The sequence below is a fragment of the Tachypleus tridentatus genome, chromosome 6 (genome assembly GCF_004210375.1).
Source record: "Tachypleus tridentatus isolate NWPU-2018 chromosome 6, ASM421037v1, whole genome shotgun sequence".
NCBI classification, from domain to species: domain Eukaryota; kingdom Metazoa; phylum Arthropoda; class Merostomata; order Xiphosura; family Limulidae; genus Tachypleus; species Tachypleus tridentatus.
The window spans coordinates 46,420,167-46,440,041 of record NC_134830.1 but is presented as its reverse complement, the minus strand read 5'-3'; the positions used below and the strand labels follow the sequence as shown (position 1 = coordinate 46,440,041).

The 19,875-nt window shown below is 32.3% G+C and overlaps 1 protein-coding gene across 3 annotated transcripts in view; it reads left to right on the top strand.

Annotated features, from left to right (window-relative positions):
• The window catches only part of LOC143252392 (uncharacterized), a 54,454-nt gene that overhangs the window by 7,279 nt on the left and 27,300 nt on the right, over positions 1-19,875 (top strand). The window contains exon 1 of one of the 3 annotated variants that reach the window (XM_076504433.1): positions 15,562-15,633. The exons of the other annotated variants lie outside the window; for them this stretch is intronic. Coding sequence (XP_076360548.1) covers positions 15,577-15,633 — 57 coding nt within the window. The 5' untranslated portion in view covers positions 15,562-15,576. Of the gene's footprint in view, positions 1-15,561; positions 15,634-19,875 lie in introns of those variants that run through there. 3 annotated transcript variants of the gene reach the window in all.

Below are 19,875 nucleotides of genomic sequence, written 5' to 3'. Positions count from 1 at the left end.
GTAAGATAGCAAATAAGTGTGCATCCAGTTTAACAGATGTATATGACCATGACAGACTACCAGTTGCAGAGAAAGCAAGTCAAATAAGAGACCAGAGAAATATTTCTGTTTTAATGCTGAGAAAAATGCCATGTGGTCAGGAAGAAGGCACATCTTCCTACCAACTATGTTGTCTAAAGAATTGTGAGAAAATATGAACAGCTATAACCAGAGCAGAGAGAGTGGTGATATAAAATACCCACAACCACTACATCTGTAGAAAAAGCAACATCAAAACACTTCAAATGAAACCCTACTTATCCATGTGTTTTATTCTTATGTTCAAGAATCTCGTATGGACCCTACTCTTAAAATTACACCATTTTGGTATGGTTGACTTGGAGATTCATTGTTGAATATTTTTAAACATTTTAATGGCAGTAAGAAAGATTTTACTGCATTCACTTGAATAAATTTTAAGAATTATTTTCTGTGTTATTAGTAATAATATTATAATTATTCAAGGTGTATGTGCTACAGGAATTAATTAAGTATGAACTACTTGAAGAAAGACATTTCTTCTAATTGCAGTGCTAAGTAAACTAAAGAAAGTAAGCAACAGAAGGTCCGGTGCTGCTAGTTGTGAGCTGCTTCTATTCAATCAACGATGTAGTGATGTCTGGTTGTCATATTGGTGCACAATTAGCGTTGGCCGCTCACCAGGGTACATGAGCAGTGGCCGTTAGTTAAAACAAGCTTGGTTGAATAAGTAATGTTCAACAAAAAACCAAAGGGTTAAATCGGCCAGCCCTAGTTTGCACCATTATTGACTTCTTAGAGAGACCTGAACATTAGACGTTTGCACTGATGCATGTTTTTCCCCTTTCTGTTTTCTCCTCCCTCCTTTCTGCAGATGTCCTACCACCAGCCCCAAATGTTCGCCCAGGTTCCCGAATACAACATGCAGAAACTACCCCCTTTCTATACAATTTAGTGTGGACTTCCTTCGACTGACAACCTTTGACATCCAGACCAGCGAGACGCAGCAACAGCTACCAGTTCAGCACCGGACCTGATGCACATGTAGCGCCGGGCGCCGCGGTTCTCAGGCACGACGTCGAAAACCTCAGCTTCTGTATCTGTCCTTGAGATTTTGTCAATGGTTTTTCTCTCGCGGGTTTTAGACGTCTTTCCATATATGGCCAGGGAGGGTGTATCCATTTCCTTTTATAGTTGTCTTCGTTCCTTATTAGTCATAGCCGGCCTTGCTGGAGGGGCCATGTGAAAGGCCAAGTGCCCTAAAATGGAAACCGGCTTTTTTCTGTGGTATCAGTGGATCCAGTGTGAGACCAGATTCTCCTTACTAGGAAGTCGGCTGGACCGTACTTAATCACATGATCTCTGCAGCTACAAGTTTTCAACGATTGGTGGATTAAACATACAGACTTTGTTGTTAGTTGATAAATGTACTGAACATGGAAAATGTCGAAGCTGGTTTTTGACATTATACATTCGATGTTCATTTACGTTCAGTAATAAATGTTCTTTATAATTTTTCCGTATTATTTAGATTTGTTTTTCAATTGCTTAGGAGAAATAAAATGTAGTATGGTGTAAGTTGGGTTAATAAATACCCTTGGATAAATTAGACAAGGGCGGCAGTGGTTTTTATTTCCTCTCACTTTATCGGTTTGGAATTAAACTATGTGGCTAGCATGGTTTGTTAGTTTTCGTTTATAACAAGGTCAAAAATTATTTTAATAAATTTTAGTATAATTTTGTTTACAGAGTTTCGTGAACTTTAATAGTTAATCCATTATTTCTAGTATTTTTTTCACTCTCGGATGTTGTTAAAGTACCATTACTTTTTGTTATCCTTAACATTTCGCCAACATTTAGAACAATATAGTTTTTTAGGAAACGTTTAACTTGACAGAACTGATATTTTATTAGAATTATATATGTAACGTATAATTATTATTCTTAAGAGTAAAGATTTACTTTATTTTAATATAAAATGTTTTTATTATATTTGGATTATACTTTACTTATTCGGTAGATTTACCTGACCGATAACATTTTAAAAAGTCGTCCAAAGTAGGTCATTCGAGTAATTAATTTAGTTGTTTCTCTTGTTCACCTAAATTAGTTTAGATTTTTGTACATTTGTGACCTCTAAAAATTACAATACTTATAAAATACCGTTAAATTTCGTGGTGTTTTAAAGGTGACAATCAACTTAGCGCTGTGTGTATGTGTAACCAGTAAACTAAATATAAAATAATAAACATTCCAACCTGATTTGTTTCAGTCAAGACAACTGGTGCCATTTTAGTAGATTCTAGGGATAGATATTTCATTTGTGTTTGATCTTATGTTACATGTCCACTTTTTATCAAGAACAATGTTAACACTTTATTTTTGTGTAGCAGGCTTTAAAGTTGCAATTAGGGAACCATGTTGGTATATTAGTTTTTAGTATAAAATTATAAGCCATATTTTTGTACCAGATGCATACTGAAACATTCAGTATATATATTTGCCTGAACTGGCTGGTTTCCAGTTTCAATTTTGGATGTTTGAGAGCAATATTAGAAGGAGAGAGTTGTTGAGAAAGTTACATTTCTGTAAAACTAAATATTTTATACAGTAAATAAATCATTTGAACCTGTGTTAAGGTGTGCATTATTTATGTGAAATAGAAGCAAGCAGAAACTAATATTCTGATTTGTTTCATAATAAGTACTAATAACAGCCATGCTTATTTTGGAATCTCCGTTACATTCAAAGAACCCATGATTGAAAGCAAAGGAAAGTATGTTATAATATGTCAATCACACTGCATCTATATCCAATTCCAACAATACCACCCAATACTAGGTGTTACCAGTTTGAATGGGATAGGACAGACATGGCAGTAGTCTAGGTGCTAGATAGTATCATTAGTTTCTGTGAGCAACTGTTATAATGCAAACCATATTAACCAAGTGAATTGTAATTATCAATTTTATTTAATTTATGTACAAACCAGATTTTTATGGTAAGAATTAATACGAAAACACTATTTTTATTTTTAACACCAATCAGTTATTTCTCTATTTATATTTATTATTATTGACTTTACTATCACTCATAACATTGGATTAAATATCAAGCTAGCCTTCCTGTTCCAACTATTACATCACTGGGAGAAAACTACATTAGTAATCCTAAGAGCCCTTTACTGAAAGAGAATATATTAACCATACGTACTACATATGTCAAATCTAATGCAAGTGAAATCATATATATAAAGTTTTGTGAATAATAACTGTTATGGTGTGAACCAGTTTAAAAACAAGTGAACACTTGTGGTAATAAATATTTTTTTTATGCACTGTAATTGTAACATTTGAGTTAAATAGTATGTGCAGTTGTTGAGAAATATACTGTTTAGGTGAAAGACAACTTTTCACATTTGGCAGTGTTTAAGAAAACTGAAATTTGTGCACATCATATATTATTATTTTAATGAAACTCTAGAAATCAATTATATCCTTACACACATGCACACAGTTTTACTTTTGCTGTTCATGTAATGTTGCTGTTATATTCAGTGTAACACATTGTGGTGATCCTCTTCTCACAGACTTGGTGGTGGTGTTTCAGAATAGACCAGAAGTTCAATAACCTCGTATTATTGAATTATAAAATTTAAATGATATCTATCGTACAGCAGTTTTGTGAGAAAAAGAATTACTCCTTTCAAAAAAAAATATTTCCAGAAATTAAAAGTGATTTCTCTTATCTTTTTCTTTGTTAATACAAAACTGATATCATGCATAAGTGTATTATTTACTGTCTACACAAAGTTCTATTAATAATAATCTATGAAAATTCTTCAATTTTTTTACTTAGAAATTCCTTTTACAAGTTTAACCTTAGATCAATCTTACTCCTGATTTTCAGTAAAAGCCACTGAAAAAACTTCAAAGTGAGAGTAACTATAACAATGAATGTCTATCATTAATAGCTATATTTCACCATTGCTAATATAGAAAGAAATACTTTTGATCTGTGTTGTTGATTTACAAAACATTTTAGTGAAAGTTTCTTGTGGGAATATGAAGAGACACATTAGATATTAATTCTTACAAGCTTATCTTCCTTCTTTTTTTTTTTTTTAGGACCATCCATCAAACTACAATATATGTATTCAGTATGGATGTAGCTGTAACTTGGTTTTGCATCTACTGTAGCTAACCATTCAGACAATTCCACCAGGAATGTTTTCCTGTTCTGCCACCAAACTTTATTATTGTCACACTAGCTAGTAAAGATTTCCCTGGTTTTCTTTTTTTTTTTTCCGGAGTAGAAGAAAAGATCTGGCTGATATAGTAGGATTATTCATGTTTTAATGTAATACAGTATGCCAATAACCTAACAGAATAATGCCTTGTATATCGTTTTTAGAACCAGTCACGTTTCAGTTATAAGGTGTTACTATCCAGCTACTGTTCTTTTGTCTTTGAAGCACAGTTGTTTTAACTTCAGTAACTTGGTTGTTTTAGGAAGCTAAACAACATACCTTCCTTCTGCCCCTTTTTTTGGGCAGTGGTGATAGATGCATCACTTTGTTCTCACTTCAAAATTTACTAAAATATTTTACATGGCTGATACATCTAGAAGTATCATAACCAAACACTTTTTACTCTTTATATTTTAAGTGCCTCTACTTGGTATACAAAATACAATGGCATGTTAATAGGAAATTGCAAAGGTCTGGAATTGTTGAACTATTTCCCTAGCATCTCAGCCATATGTAGCAGTGTGTGTTGGATAATGCATTGATTTCACTGCTGGTGGTTTACAGGCTGAAAATATCTTTTAATAGTGGTTTTTGTTTCTAAAATTTGTTTGTTTTAACAAAACTGTACTAAATTAATTTTAGTATGAAAACTCTATTTATAAAAAAGTATGATTTATTACCTTTTCTATAAATTTGCTGAATTTCAAAGTATTGTACTTCTAACACCATAACATGGCTGTTTAAAAAAATTTCAATATTATAAAAATTTTACCTAAAGTTTGTATTACACATCAAAGAGATGTTTTAATCATTTTGTAGTTTTTAGTTTTTATGTAGAAAATGTTTTACTTGATTTAACAAGTACGCATTTTTTTTCTTTGATCTTTTAATTTTATGTGACCCAAAGTTAAATTGATTACAATTGTGTAAAGCAATTGAAATAAGCAGGAACATGGTCAAGTAGTTTGGGTGCTTGAATCATAATATGAGGGTCATAAGTTTAAATCCCTGTCTCACCAAACATGCTCTCCATTTCAGCTATGGGAGCATTATAATGTTGTGTTCAATCCCACTATTCATTGGAAAAAGAGTAACCCAAGAATTGATGTTAGGTGGTAATGACTTGCTGTCTTCCCTCTAGTCTTACACTGCTACATTAGGGATGGCTAGCACAGATTACTCTCATGTAGCTTTGTGCAAAATGCAAAACAAACAAGCAGGAACATGCCATGCCATTTTCTACAGCTTTAAATGCTAATGATATTTAAATCCCACCTTCATTACAGAACTCTTTTGAAATGTGACTGTAGCTTAGGTACTATATGAAACAGTTGGAATTATTACATCAAGTCATAAAAGTAGATAGTCATTTGTTGATAGTATCTATAACACTATAAGTTAGAGTAAAGGTTTCTTAAAGTAATTTTGCTTTGAAACAAAAATTATGATAGTCAATAATTTCCATATTCTTACATCTTATATTTCACTTTTTCTGTTAGGTGATAAAGGAAAATTATGAGATGCACTGCAGTGCTCTGTTACAAAATACTTCTTACAAAATAAAAATATGAAGACTAGTTTAAGTTTCTGTTTGCTACCACATAACATACTTTCTAAAACATATGCTTTGCTCTTAAACTATGGTTGTTGATCATCTTATTATTAAAAACGTTGGAAGCAATTAGAAATTCTATATTTAATTTGTTGTATCTGTATTTTAACTTAAGCCAACAGAGAACTTATTTTTAAATACATAATCTAAAAATCTATTCAGTAGTGACTGATGCAATGTATTATTAATTGTTATTTGTTGTTAATATTGCATCAAATTTTTTACACAATAGTAGCAAAATAGTTAATTCAATAAAGAGCAAGATTTATATGTGTATTTTTATTTCTGGTCCAAGTTGTACTAATGAACCTTTGCAGATGGGACGACAAACGAAATAATATATTAGGCCTCTACATCTTATATTTTCAATTTTACCTTTAATGAAAAGGAAAGAAATCTGTCACATAATTATATATGTTTTGTTTCATGAAAAAGTGAAACGAACAATACCACAGCATAGGTCAGATGACATTTTTTTCCCATTTGAAATAATGGTAGCTATCTAATCCTCACAAGACACAAGTTAAGGTTAGTTATCTGCCCTAGAAAAAAATGTTTCATCACGTTGTTTAAGTATCGAGTCACTTTGTCAATTGTACACTTTCTTAATTAATTATGGAAACTTGGAAGTTTTATTTTTAAAATAATTACATCCATAATTTATTAGTCTAGAATGGAAGTTTTTTTAATGTTATAAATTTTATTCATGTATTTAGTGAATGTGCTCTTGGAACAAGTAAATACTTATATTTCACATAATTATACATAGTTTTGTGTTTGCAGGAAACTATATTAAAATTTCATAAATGCATTTGACTGTAGAAAAATAGCTAATAATTGAACGGACAAAATAATAATTTAAAAAAGCCATGTGCATATAGAAGCCCAATAATTTTCAGAAAATAAGTTTTTCATTATTTGAGATTTAATTCTGAAAAAAGATCAGTTTTCAAAAAGGGCATCTGATTGTGATAGCTAATTTTATGTTAAGAATGGATATACTGATATGTTTGTAATGTTTTTTTGTTTTTTTTAATGAGTTTGAAATATTTAAGAATGTGTTTCAAAGCAACACTTAAGATTCTGTGCCAACAAATAAAATGTATTATTCTTTTTCATTTTTTAAAAAAAAACTTGTGTATGATCCTGTATGCTGACTCTCAAACTAAAGGATCATTTCATATTATAAATTTTGATTTTTGAGCATTTTATTAAAGTGAAAATCAGATATTTGTCTTTCAGAAAATTCTCATGGATATGTTTAAACTTATACAACCTCAGCAGTGTAGTTGGTAAGCTCAGCCTTCCTGTTTTAGTGCAATTGCAAATACATCTTACTTCCTTCTCGTATAGATTAGTTTGGAAAAGTGAGCTTACTGAATGACCCTCAGTTTGCCTCGGATGAAAGTCATGAAAGTTGAAGAAGACTTTGATGTTTTGTGTGGTGGAATTTTCCCTGATGTTTTTGATGGCAAATATTTTTAACACTGACTTATTCAGTCATTGTCTTCTGTAGCTGGTGACAAGAAATAATTCGCATATAGCTCTTTCACTAGAAAACAATGATAATACCACCACGGTGGCTTAGAAATATATCTAAGGGCTCATTATGCTGAAAACTGGGTTTTGACACCAGTGGTGCAAATAGCATAGATAGCCCATAACTTCAGTTTGTGCTTAAAAAGAAACAAAACAGCAATGGCAGTGTCTTAGATATCTGCATGTATCCCATGTGAAATTATAACAGACCCAAAACAACCGTCAAAGAATGTTTGAAATGTTTACTAATTGAAACGTGATGTGGAAAACAAATATATGTTGTAACCAGAAAATATATATATATATATTTTACAACTTCAGTTGTGATAATGAAAGCTGATTAAGGACCAAGTGACACATTTCTTCATAGGGGTGTCATGGATGTCTGTTAAATTACCTGCAGAAATTAAAGTTTACTATGCAATACATGTAGCGGCATTGAGGGTGTGGAAGCAGAAAGCACCCATAAAATTGGGTTTGGCAAAACAAGGCCCTGGAAAGTAGCGATAAGAAAGTGAAAATTATGTAGGAAATATTACATATAACAGTTTCTGAACAGTTGACCACTGGAACCAATATTTATGTGTACTATGAACACCTATTGTGTTTTTTGTACCTGCCAGGACCAAAGCGGTGTATCATGTACATGCTGGAATTAAAAGAGTCCCACGGTTTAGAGGAAACAAATGCTTTATGCAAAGAAGACTGGGTTGGTCAACATACATGCTTGCTGTGGATCGAAGATGACTAAGGCGAGTCATGAAATGGTTGACTGCAACTAATCAAACACAATAGCCTCATATAATGCATCTAAGATTGTTTCTTTCACATAGTGGAGAACTAAGATTCTTTGGTTTTCAGTGAGGTGGCATTAATAGTTCCCTCCAGCGATAAGTCTGCAGACTTATAACACCATAAACTAGTGGACACAGAACAGATACCCCAATGTGTTGCTTTGCACTTAGATACAAGCAAAAAAAAAAGCACTGATAGAATGCCCCTGCAAGGGATATACTACAGAATACATGTATGTGCATCTTGTATATAAATCACTATTCAGGTGTTTTCAGTGTTTAAAATGGCAGTTTATTTTTTCAGGTGCCAACTTTTGAAAACAAAATTAAAAAGTGATATTAAAGTTACAGACAGAACTGCAATAAGATATAGTATACGTTCAGATAATCAATCATTTTAATCTTTTGTACTATTTCTTTGTGATTAATGCAGTTGCAAACTTTAGCCACTCAGCATAATACTGTTCAATACTTCACCATTGATTTCATTTGTTTTCAGTTATAATTATTTTATAACGCTGGTATTCATTATTTGATTAGTTTTTAGGAAGAAAGTCCATTAAAGTTTTGTTACCACTAAGCTCATTTGTGTTCTATGTTGACATACTTTTTTCTTAATAATTTTATTAGGTAAACCAGTCAGAAAATCACCATATGTTTGCCCATGTAATAAATAGCTTGAAAGAATAATAAGAAACTTATATATTGCATTTTCGTAAATTTTAAAATATGAATTTACATTTTTAGATCCCTTCTTATACACTCACGACAAATTCATCATCTTTGGTGTTTCAATACAAAAGTGTCTATGTTTTAACATATGTAAACAATTTGCCATTTTGTAGAATACTTCAAAACGAGCGAATAAAGTACTGCTACTAATGTTGTGAGAGAATTGGCATGTGGGCTGATGATTGCACAAGCTGTATGAGGAACAGAGTCCACATTTATGACCGCACATGTTACGGGCCCACCCATGCACTAAATGTGTATACTAGAGCATACACTCAAAGAATACTAATAACCTCCTAAAACGTACAGTAAATTTTATCAGAACTAACTTTTAATATCATTACATGAAATACTCCAATATGATATTATTATTGTTTTATTAAAAGTTGGTGCTCTCACTGTACTTATAATCAGCAAGTAAACTCAGAATGAAACTTGTGTTCTTGGTTTCATCGTAGTGGTGTGGTGTACAATCATTTACGTTTTGTTTTTTTTTTTGTTTTTTTTTTACTGCAGTCGCATATTGTGTCTAATATGGGTATACTAGCAGAGACCTGCGAAACATTTGTTGTCACATTAGTAACCTTATTATAATAGTCCTTTTTGTAAATACGGGACTTATAAAAAATAATCCAAAAGAATTCTAATCGCAAATACCGAAATCTTAAGTCCACTTTTCTTAAGCCTAGTGCTAGTTAAACCTTTAAGTACGTATTGTATTTGATAAAAGGTAAATTAACACTAACTTGTGTAAATTTTTGCTTTAGCTTGGTTAGGGCTAAACTTTACCTTACTTAATACAATCAGTAAATAAATTTATAATACTATTCTACGATTTAACGTTAGACCCTTTTTAAAACTCTTGATATATTGTTGTACGATATGTTTACTGAAAGTATATTTACATCCGACGAAATTAAGTGCGTGCGCATGCGCATTTCAATAATAAAGAAGGCACGCATTTTTCAGGACAAACAAAATCTGATTATTGCTGTAACAGATATTAGTGTGAAACATTCGTTCAATACCTTAATCATTTGATCTGAGTGATATGCTTATATTTCAGATAGGTTAGCCACAGTAAGAGTATGTGAACTGGTTATTTTGCTGTTTTACAACTTTTTATAATGCTTCAAAATAAACGACAGAACAAGTGATAACATTAGTGAAGAGGTGAAGGACATGGAGTTCCGTGTTATCATTTTCTAAAATTATTTATCAATTTTAAAAGTGTTTATGTGCAAACACAAACTAATTTTTCAAAGTTTTATAAATGCACAAACAACACACAAGTAATGTGGGGAAATTACCTTGTGTGCGAACAAATGTGTATGAATTCTTTTACGAACAGATAAGACAAAACGAATAAGATGTGTATTTTGGGATGTTGTTCTCTGCTATATTTTGATAAAAGTGTTAATACCCATACAAGCCGTCCTGGGATTCGTTTTTACTTCAACTGGGTTTCTTGTCATAACGAAAGCAAAGGAGAATATGTTTGATATCAGTCGCACTACATCTGCGATATTTACTGTCGACGAGGTCTTTCGTCGAATACCGGGGCTCGTCTGGGTCGATATAGACACAGTAGTAGTGTAGGCGTTTTGCCTTACTCGTCAAAAAATTACAGGTTAGAGCTGCGTAAAGAAAAGCCGGGTAGGGGAGCAGTCTTCCTTTAGGAAGCTTTGTTCACTAAACTTCCCTCTTCATCATGAAACATAAACAATCAAATATTTAGAAAATAAAAATTTTCAATGACACTCAAAATATCAATGGGAATGATGCAGTATAAATTAAAACTGACTCATAGTATAAGCGTTACACACACAAATTGACAACTGTTTTTAATGAGTAGGAATCCAAGGTCTCACTAACATAATCTTATGACTCAAACCTTGTTGCATAAAGTACCAGCAGAAATTGTTGAAGTGTGTCCGATTTATGTATTTCATGAAACTTTCTTACTCTAGTGGCTCTGTGGTAAATGGAATATTTCACCAATTCACAAAGCTGATGTGATTTATATAGTTACTATATAGATTTTGCCACTGTTAGCTGGTGCGATTAAAGTTATGACAGTTGTTTTTGAACACTGCGAATTAAATAAACACAACATAACCATAGAAGACACCCAGATAGTAAGTCGGGAAACAAACATAAACGCAAAATCAAAGAAGCCCTACTTATATAACAACCCAAACCAATATAAAGGAACACCTTTATACCTATACTAATTAATAATCTAACATATACTACAATGCCCGCTACAATCCCGTACCCGTTTTCGCTCTCGTCCTCAAGTCGTGTGCCCGGCAACGTTAGTTGCAATCTCCTTGTTAACCTAAAGATGACCTAAGAAGGTCGAAACGTTCTTTTATACTTCATTTCAGTAAACGTTTTAATACCAGTACCAGTTGTTTTGAGGTGCATGGTGACCTAAAGGCTCATAGCGCCAGTTATATGAACAACATTGATATAGTTTATTTCTATCAGTGATACACATTCGTGGTTCAGTTTAAAAGTCTAAACTTAGAGCACACAAAATCAGTTTTCGATACCCATGTTGGGCAGAACATGGATAGCCTGTTGTGTAGCTGCACGCTTAAAAACAACTAACCAGCAAACAGAACAAAACCTCCTGGTGGCTCAACGGTAAATTTGGAAGCGTATTGCGCTAAACATCGAAACAGATTAGATAGCCTACTGTGTAGCTTTGCGCATAATAATTTTGCATAATAATTGCGCATAATTTGCCAGATTAATATATATTTCGATTTAAATACAGAATGGATGGAGTAATATCATAAACTTAGGTCCTTTTCAGGGCAATGTCCATTTATATTGTTCTTTGATTTTATTATTATTTTATTTAAATTAATAAGTCTAGAACGTAGATGACCTGTTTTATTTTATCTCTATTCTAATACTATTATTATTTTATTTAAATTAATAAGTCTAGAACGTAGGTGGCCTGTTTTATTTTATCTCTATTCTAATACTATTATTATTATTATTTTAAATGATTTTGTCTTAATGATCTAATGTATAGATTTAACGGGGAAAGGTGTTTAGGTCTCTCTTCATCATATATGCAATACCTGTCTAGTTCGTATAACAACTCATTGTTTCGCCAATTTTTATCAAAATATTTTATTGTACTCTGTAGAAGTCTATCTGGTATTGTTTGTGTGTTTGAGTAATTATGCATGAACTTTGATGAAGTGGTTTTAGGTACTCTGTATGCTGATGTAATTAGTGTATTCTGTAATGAAAATAATTATTTCACTCAGTAATATGAAGATTTGAATTTCGCACAAATCTATAAGGGGGTTCTCTGCGCTGACCGTCTCTGATTTAGCAGCGAAATACTAGAGGGAAAACAGTCAGCTAGTCATCACTATCCGTCGCCAACTTTTTTGACTACTCTTTTTTTACCAGCGGGTGATGGTAACTTTATAACGCTCCCACGGCTGAAATCGTCGTAACCATCTCGTCATGCTGGACTCTGATAGGAAGAAATGACAATAATGTCTCAAAATGTAAATCCACTTTTCGCATTGAGTTAATTTTTAACCTAAACCTTATAAAATAAACGATATATTTTCTTGAGTATGATTTATTAATAAGTTTCATATATTAATATATTAATTAATCAGATGGATTAGTTACACAACACTGTAAATGAGTGCCATTTTAAGCCACAAATTTATTTACGTATAGATAACATTTTCTACAGCGTGCTTGTGTATTGAATTTCGAGCAAAGCTACTTGACGGTTATCTGCGTTTGCTGTTCCTAAGTTAGAAGTAATAGACGATTTGTGTGTGGAAGCACATTATGGTAATATAACAGTAACTTGATAAGCAACGATCTGTATAAATCTGTAAAATCTGTAAAAATAAAATGGTTTATTTTTAGGGAACATACTATGTTAAGAATGTAGTATGTTATCTCTAAACTTGGAGCAATAAACCACTTCGTGCGTGTAAATCGTTGGTAATCAATTTAATATTAAGTGATAGACTGGATGTAAGGCACCTAGTCAACACCGCCCTCCGTTAACGCTCGAGTTATTCTAATCAAATAGTGGAACTTACCGGCACGCTTGAAAGAGTGAGTATATTTGGCAATAGGATTTGAACCCACAACATCCATATTCAAGGTGTGTGTGTGTGTAACTTCAACAATATACAACGTTCACATTATGCTCTTTTCGCTAATAGCACTGTTTAAATTATGGATTTTATGAACAAACCGTACATTTAGGGAAAGAAATTGGCCTAAATTTGTTTAGCCTTCCGACAGCTTAGTTGTATGTCTGAGGTCTTATAACTGTTTCCGATACTCGTGATGGAAATAACACAGATTGTTCATAGTAAAGCTTTTTGCTTAATAACAAATATACATGTTAAATATATCGAGAATGAACGATGTGATATATAAGATGATGTATATTGTCCATATCACTTGTATGTACATTGTAAGGTTGTAAGTTAATCCCTTACTGCTTGCACTTTGATAATACATTTTAGCCTCTTTCGACTTGTGTAAGGGGAATCGGTGCTGGTGGTCTGGGAAGTAGGTGAGAGAGTACGAGTTCGCTCACCTCTATAATTTATTACTTCTAACAACCCTGTAGCCACCTGTTCACAGTGTGTGGCCAACTTTAGGGTTGATTTATGACTTATATTTTAGTTCATATTCACGCCTAAGTACAGTACAATCTATATCAAAATAAATTATTGTCATATTCGTATGATCCTACTGTCTTATATATTGTTTTCATGGGACAACGCTAATAGTAGAGAAAGAGTGTCCTCAGGGTTCATCATGACCTTATAAGGTAATAGGAATGAATAAAGTTAACCAGTTTTGTAGCCTGTTGTCCTTCGCAAGGCAGGTATCAGTAGCTGAGGCCTTGCACAAGGTCTGATGACTCATGGCTACATAAGCTAATGGTTTAAGAAACCAGATTTGGTTAAATCAGTTACTAGGGTTTGTCAATGAACCAACTCTGAAACATATTGCAATGTAGTTGACTATAAAAGGCGTTGAAACAATATTTCAGGTTTATTTGTGAAAGATCACATATATATATATTCTAGGTGTATGAAATTAAAGGATGTATCTATGCTATTCTTGTACTTCACTCAAATGTAAACTATTTTCATGCAGGACTTTTAACTGATCCTTTTAAATTGTTTTACATTCAGCTTAAGCCTGTAGCTAATAACGTGTGCATACATATTATTTGTATGTAAATACATACATACTTGTACATCTTTCAAAACATATTGTGACACTGTTTGATGGTGTATGTAAATTACTTTGAGTGTAGTTTTCCTATTATATATACATTCACACACATTTATATATAGAATATTAATACTCAACAGTCAATTAAAATAAATCAATTTCTATTGCTTTTGATTATTTTGTTATTTAAGTATTATTATTATTTATGAATTTTGCCCCTCCCCAGAAAATAACAAACATTCTTTTCTTTATTCATTCAGTATATGTTCATGAATTTTTTTATTCAGTTTACAATTTCACACTACTTTGATCCCCCCCCCAGAAACATTTCTGCAAATGCTCATGTCTGTAGGTGTTGAACCCCAAATTTTAAGTTATTAGTACCATGTGGAGTGACTAATCAGAATTAGTAGGTTATTATTTTAAATTTACATTTTGAGCTGATAGACTCCTGTAAAAAAGATACAGCTTTCTGCAAAATAATCACTTCAAAAATAAATGCCAAAGGAAATAAAAGATGGTTAAAAAACACCTACAAAGTTGCATAATGCAAGGTAACTTTCTGAATAATAACTCTAGGAACACAGAAAGTTGCAGTTATATGCTTACCTATACAACTTAACTTCATAAGAAAGCATAAAGAAACAAATAAAGTATTCCCATCATAAAATTGTTATTTGTCTTAAACTTACAATGTTCTGGTGGTTTTTTAAAAAATCTAGCAGTATTATTACTGTTAAAGATTTGCTTATCATTATAACAATATTATACAAGTACCTTAATTATCTGTTATTCTTATTAATTCAAAAGAAAAATAAACTTTATAACTTGGTTCTGTAATAAATTATAAGACTTTTTATTAATCTTGTAGCCTTCTTGGAAAAAAATCACAAATTGAAAAATTCTCAAAAATGCAAATAATGCTTTATTATTACATTTCTGCAGTTGTTAAAGATAGCAGCCAGTCTCATTAATATAATTTATGTTCAAATATTACTGTATACAGGTGTTCAATATTCAGGTATAGGCAGAATATATCTTACCATTCAGCAATGAACTGCATAATTTATTGATTTGGTTTCTTTTCCTACCACCAGAGGAGGCTACTCATTCTCAATGTTATCCATGTCTGTTATGTGTTCATAAAAAATAAAATTATTGCCCTCCTCATTGGCTGAGCATTGTGTTACATGTTTACAAGTGACACATTTCACTCCATTTGAGAAAATGTTTTGCACAGACAGTTACACTTTGAAGCATATGCATGTTAGCAGTTACAGCACTGTTTGAGGAGATGAAAGTCCACTCATCCAGTCAGTATAATCTGATTTGCTTTATTTGATGTCTTCTACCCATGACCACTTGGACAAAGAATTATGCCAAGTGAAAGCCTGGTTATTTGCTTGGATAGCAATCTTATAGAAATGGTCATGGTACCGTTTCTTTTAACCTTACCCCTTCTAGTACAAAAATGAAGATAACATAAATTATTTATATTGAGCATAGAGCATATCAAAGAAAGCCTCTTGTTACTTGAGTTCTTCAGGAACTGACAAATAGTAATTAACTTCATGAAATACCATTTGCTTATTTCAGCATAGACAGCATTCCATGGTTTACAAAAGTGCCACCATTTTATAAATATGTGCAGGCCAGGCAAAGCACTAAATACAGCAGTTACTAATGTTGTGTAAGTATCCCAGTGTTCATGTACCTTTTACAATTTTCCATTTTTACATTTGACTCAGAATAAGAGGTATCTTACAGCAGTATTCACAGCAAATTGAGGAATGATGGCTCCTTTGTAGCTATTTGTCAATGTAGCTGCTTGACAAGCTTGCAAAACTATACGAGTGTTTGTTTTTTTATGTGTACACATCAGAGCTGTAAATAAATCTACATCATTTTCAGTATCTTTGTAGCATTCTTGTTTATGTGCTGTTTACATCATTTTTCATTTAGCTTTGTTCTCTACATAGTTATGTTCCACTCATTGCATAAGAAAAGTAAAAGCCCATCTTATTTTGAGAGCCATATATATTTCACTGTTGCTCAAAATACTCTTGAAATGTGTTGCATCTTATTTTCTTTTAATTTTTGTATTATTTATTGATGCATCTCAGTATACAACAAAAACAGTATCACCTTTCTGCTGTGAAAACCCTGTGGCATTACCATTCTAAATATGATGTCTGCTAGAAAAGAAAACATGCTTTGATTTCCTGTAGCTATTTGAATGATATTCATTGCACCAATAATGGAAGCAGTGATGTTGGGAACTGCAGCACCCTTCTGTATGTGTGTTGCCTTGTTGGTCTTTCTTAGAGCGTCATCTTAAGTACTAAGGTTCCAGGAAGAAGCCCAAATAGAACATCCAGTAGACCTTCTTCCAGTGCTTCTCTCATGATTAGCTTGTGACTTTGTACAGTTATATTTGGCTGTTTAAATAAGTTGCTGTCAACTTCTACTATTGCATTACATTAATCCTCTTTGACGTAACTATTGCAGTTAATTTTAGCTAAAGAATGCTTTGAACTCCAGATTTGGTAGATGAACATGAAGCTCGTATGTTTTGTTCTGTTATATACTTTGTTCTCAAAAACTTGCTGAGTAGGCATTTCATAAATCTGCTTCAATAGGTGCAACATGTTAGTTTTTAATGAGTTTGTTCTGTTATTTTGAAACATGTCCAATAGAGACTTTTTATCTGATTCATCTATGAGAATCCTAGCATGTGCCAAGATGATTAAATGTATCTTTGATTTTACAAATAATTTCTCAGAAATTGTGCATACAGGTGTTTCAGTATTCAGAAGTCATACAGTACCTCCCAACAGTTCTAAATTATTACTGAAACAGCTGGTGATTCCTGGGGTTTATGTATCATGATTAGTTATTTCATTCATAATTTTGATCCATTGGAATCTTTCCAAATGAATTCTAAGATCTGAACTATATTGAAAAGCTACTTGTTTTGAGTTGTCTATCCTGTTCTGAATGACTGTTTGGCAACTTCATCATGTCCACCAGATATTGTGGGAGATATTTTACATAGTTGATTTGCTCATTTGCAAACCCTTACAATATATGTGACTAACTGATGCAAGATGCAGAGACCAGTTTAATTTCTTTTATGCATGAACAAGATTCAGGAAGATCTCAACATAGTCAGTACATGGCACCCAAAAGGATGACATGCTGCTGTTGTCACAGGAGATAGTTTTCAGCTCTCTGTCAATTATCCTTGCAATAAATAGAAATTAGTCAGTGTTGATGATACTTGAGAATGATTCAGGATTCACATAGTCTTTGGAAGCAATGATTGTAACCATGGGATAATCTTGTTGACTTTTCTCAGGATAGCTTTTGAGAATCCAAAGTACAAATTCAATCTAAACTAACATCATAAATGTCTCATGCATTGAACTGTGGAGTCTTACAGAATGACTTTAATAATGACTTTCAAATATGGCTGAAGTAAATCATTCTGTAATTACCTCCACTTCTAGGCAAAAACCCAGCATCAACAAAGCATTTCACAGTAAATCTCAAAAGCATACAAGCTGTGTGAAAGATACAAAGCCACCACACAACACTGTTGAACTGGTAATGGTGCTTTCACACTATTACATGGCCAGTTGCTTTTGCATTTGTAACTTGATCAGAGACACGCAATCTCATTAAGCATTAAAGCATATGCAATTTGGATTGTCTGACAAAAATTTTATACACAGCTGCCATACTAATTGCTGGAGTGTCAATATAAGCAGATAGTTTACATTGCCATGGACTACTACTTTGCTATTGGGACCATCGGTGGTGGGTAAGTAGCCTACATTGTCTTGGGCTACTGATGTATTACTGTGTATTTGTATGTTTAAACCTGTTCATATGCATACTGTCTGGTTTGAAGAGTCCAACATCATTCTTCAACATCCTGATTTCTTTATAGTTGTGGCTCTGTTGATTTGTTTCATGTGAGGTAGGATCTGCACTTGTTATGATAGCTGATTCAAAATATTTCTCCCTAAGTCAGTGTTTTCCCAGTTTCACATCTTAACTTCACTGAGAAGCTTGCTCCATAAAGTGATGTTCCGTTGTATCTCAAAGTTAGTCATATCATCAGTATAGTGTGTTATGTAACTAGCAAGAGTTATCTTTGTGCACTTGGATGTAGCTGCACTGGTCTATTAGACTATATTTCATCATCATCTCTTGTAATGGTCATTTTATTTATGTCTAAAAATAAATGAAAGAGTATTCAAGTAAAAATAATTTGTATTTGCTAGAAAGTACAAATATTACACACTGTTAAAATTACAACCATTTGTGTATTAATATATATAATAATAATGGGATAGTTTTATACATTCATATATACATTTAAACATATCAACTAATTGAAACTAACAGCTAAATTAATCTGTTATGATACTTAGAACTCACTAGAGCAAGCTGCACATTGATCCTAATTTTCACCTGTTCACTTATTGAGAGGTTGTTTTTTTGGAAATTCAAGAAGTTGTTACTTGATTGTTTAACATTTTCTTTTTCCAGAAAGGTGGTTGAGTCAAAAATATACTTATGACTTAGTAGAATTCAAGTTGATTTTTCTTTTGGATTAAACTAGAATAAAAACAAGGAATGTTACATGGAATATGTCATTCTGTCTTAAACACATTTTTACAGTAATTTTTGTGATTCAGGATTTATTACATTTTTCATGCTCTTGAATGATGTTAAATAATGTACTTCTACATTTACTAGAAGAGGTTTCTGTAGCAAGCACTGTTATTCTGAATGCTACTTTGCACTATGTAATTTCATGAAATTTTGGCTATTTTCCCTTGGATACTTACTTGCTAAGTAACTATTATGCAGAAAGCTCTTGTTCTTGGAAGTCTTTTATGTCAGAATATACACTTGGAATCAGGGATAAAGTTCTCAAAAAAGTAGAGTACTCAGTCAGGTGAGATGAACATTTTTAAAAAAAATACAAAATATATACATGTAAAGATTAAAATAATGACAATTTGAGTGTCAGTGAGTAAATGCTTTCTGAATGAACAATGGAACACATATACATGCAGAAATACAGCTCGAAGAAATATCAGCAGGAATATATTAACCTAATAAAAAATGTCTGGTCTCTTCAAATGCTACTATAATGTTGCTACATTAGCCAACAAGCTATTAGTTGTTACATGACTTCTTTAATAAAGTTGAAATTCCTAAACTGTTTGTCATAGGAAACATTTAATTTGTTTTACATACTATAAATTACATAGAACACCTTTTTTTTTTTTCTTACTGTTTACAGACCACGTAAAAACAGAATTGCTTGTAAGGTTAGATATCATGATTATATTTCAAAAATAGGTTGAAATGATAGTAGATTTTGTTTATAATTTTATGGTTGTTGTTCAATAATAAATTCTTTTTGCCCATATTCTAAAAGAACTTGTGAGGATTTTTTTTTTTAGCAAAACATAATTTTTAAAAGAATAATCCACAGACAACATTTTAAGTACCTTATCAGATACAAGTCTGAGAGTGCAGTTAAGTGAGGTTATTAACTTCAGAAGATAATTTGTAGTTTGGATATGACCCAGTGGTTAGTGTACTCAGGCTGTGAATGTGGAGACTAATGTTTATAACATTGATGCAAAAATGCA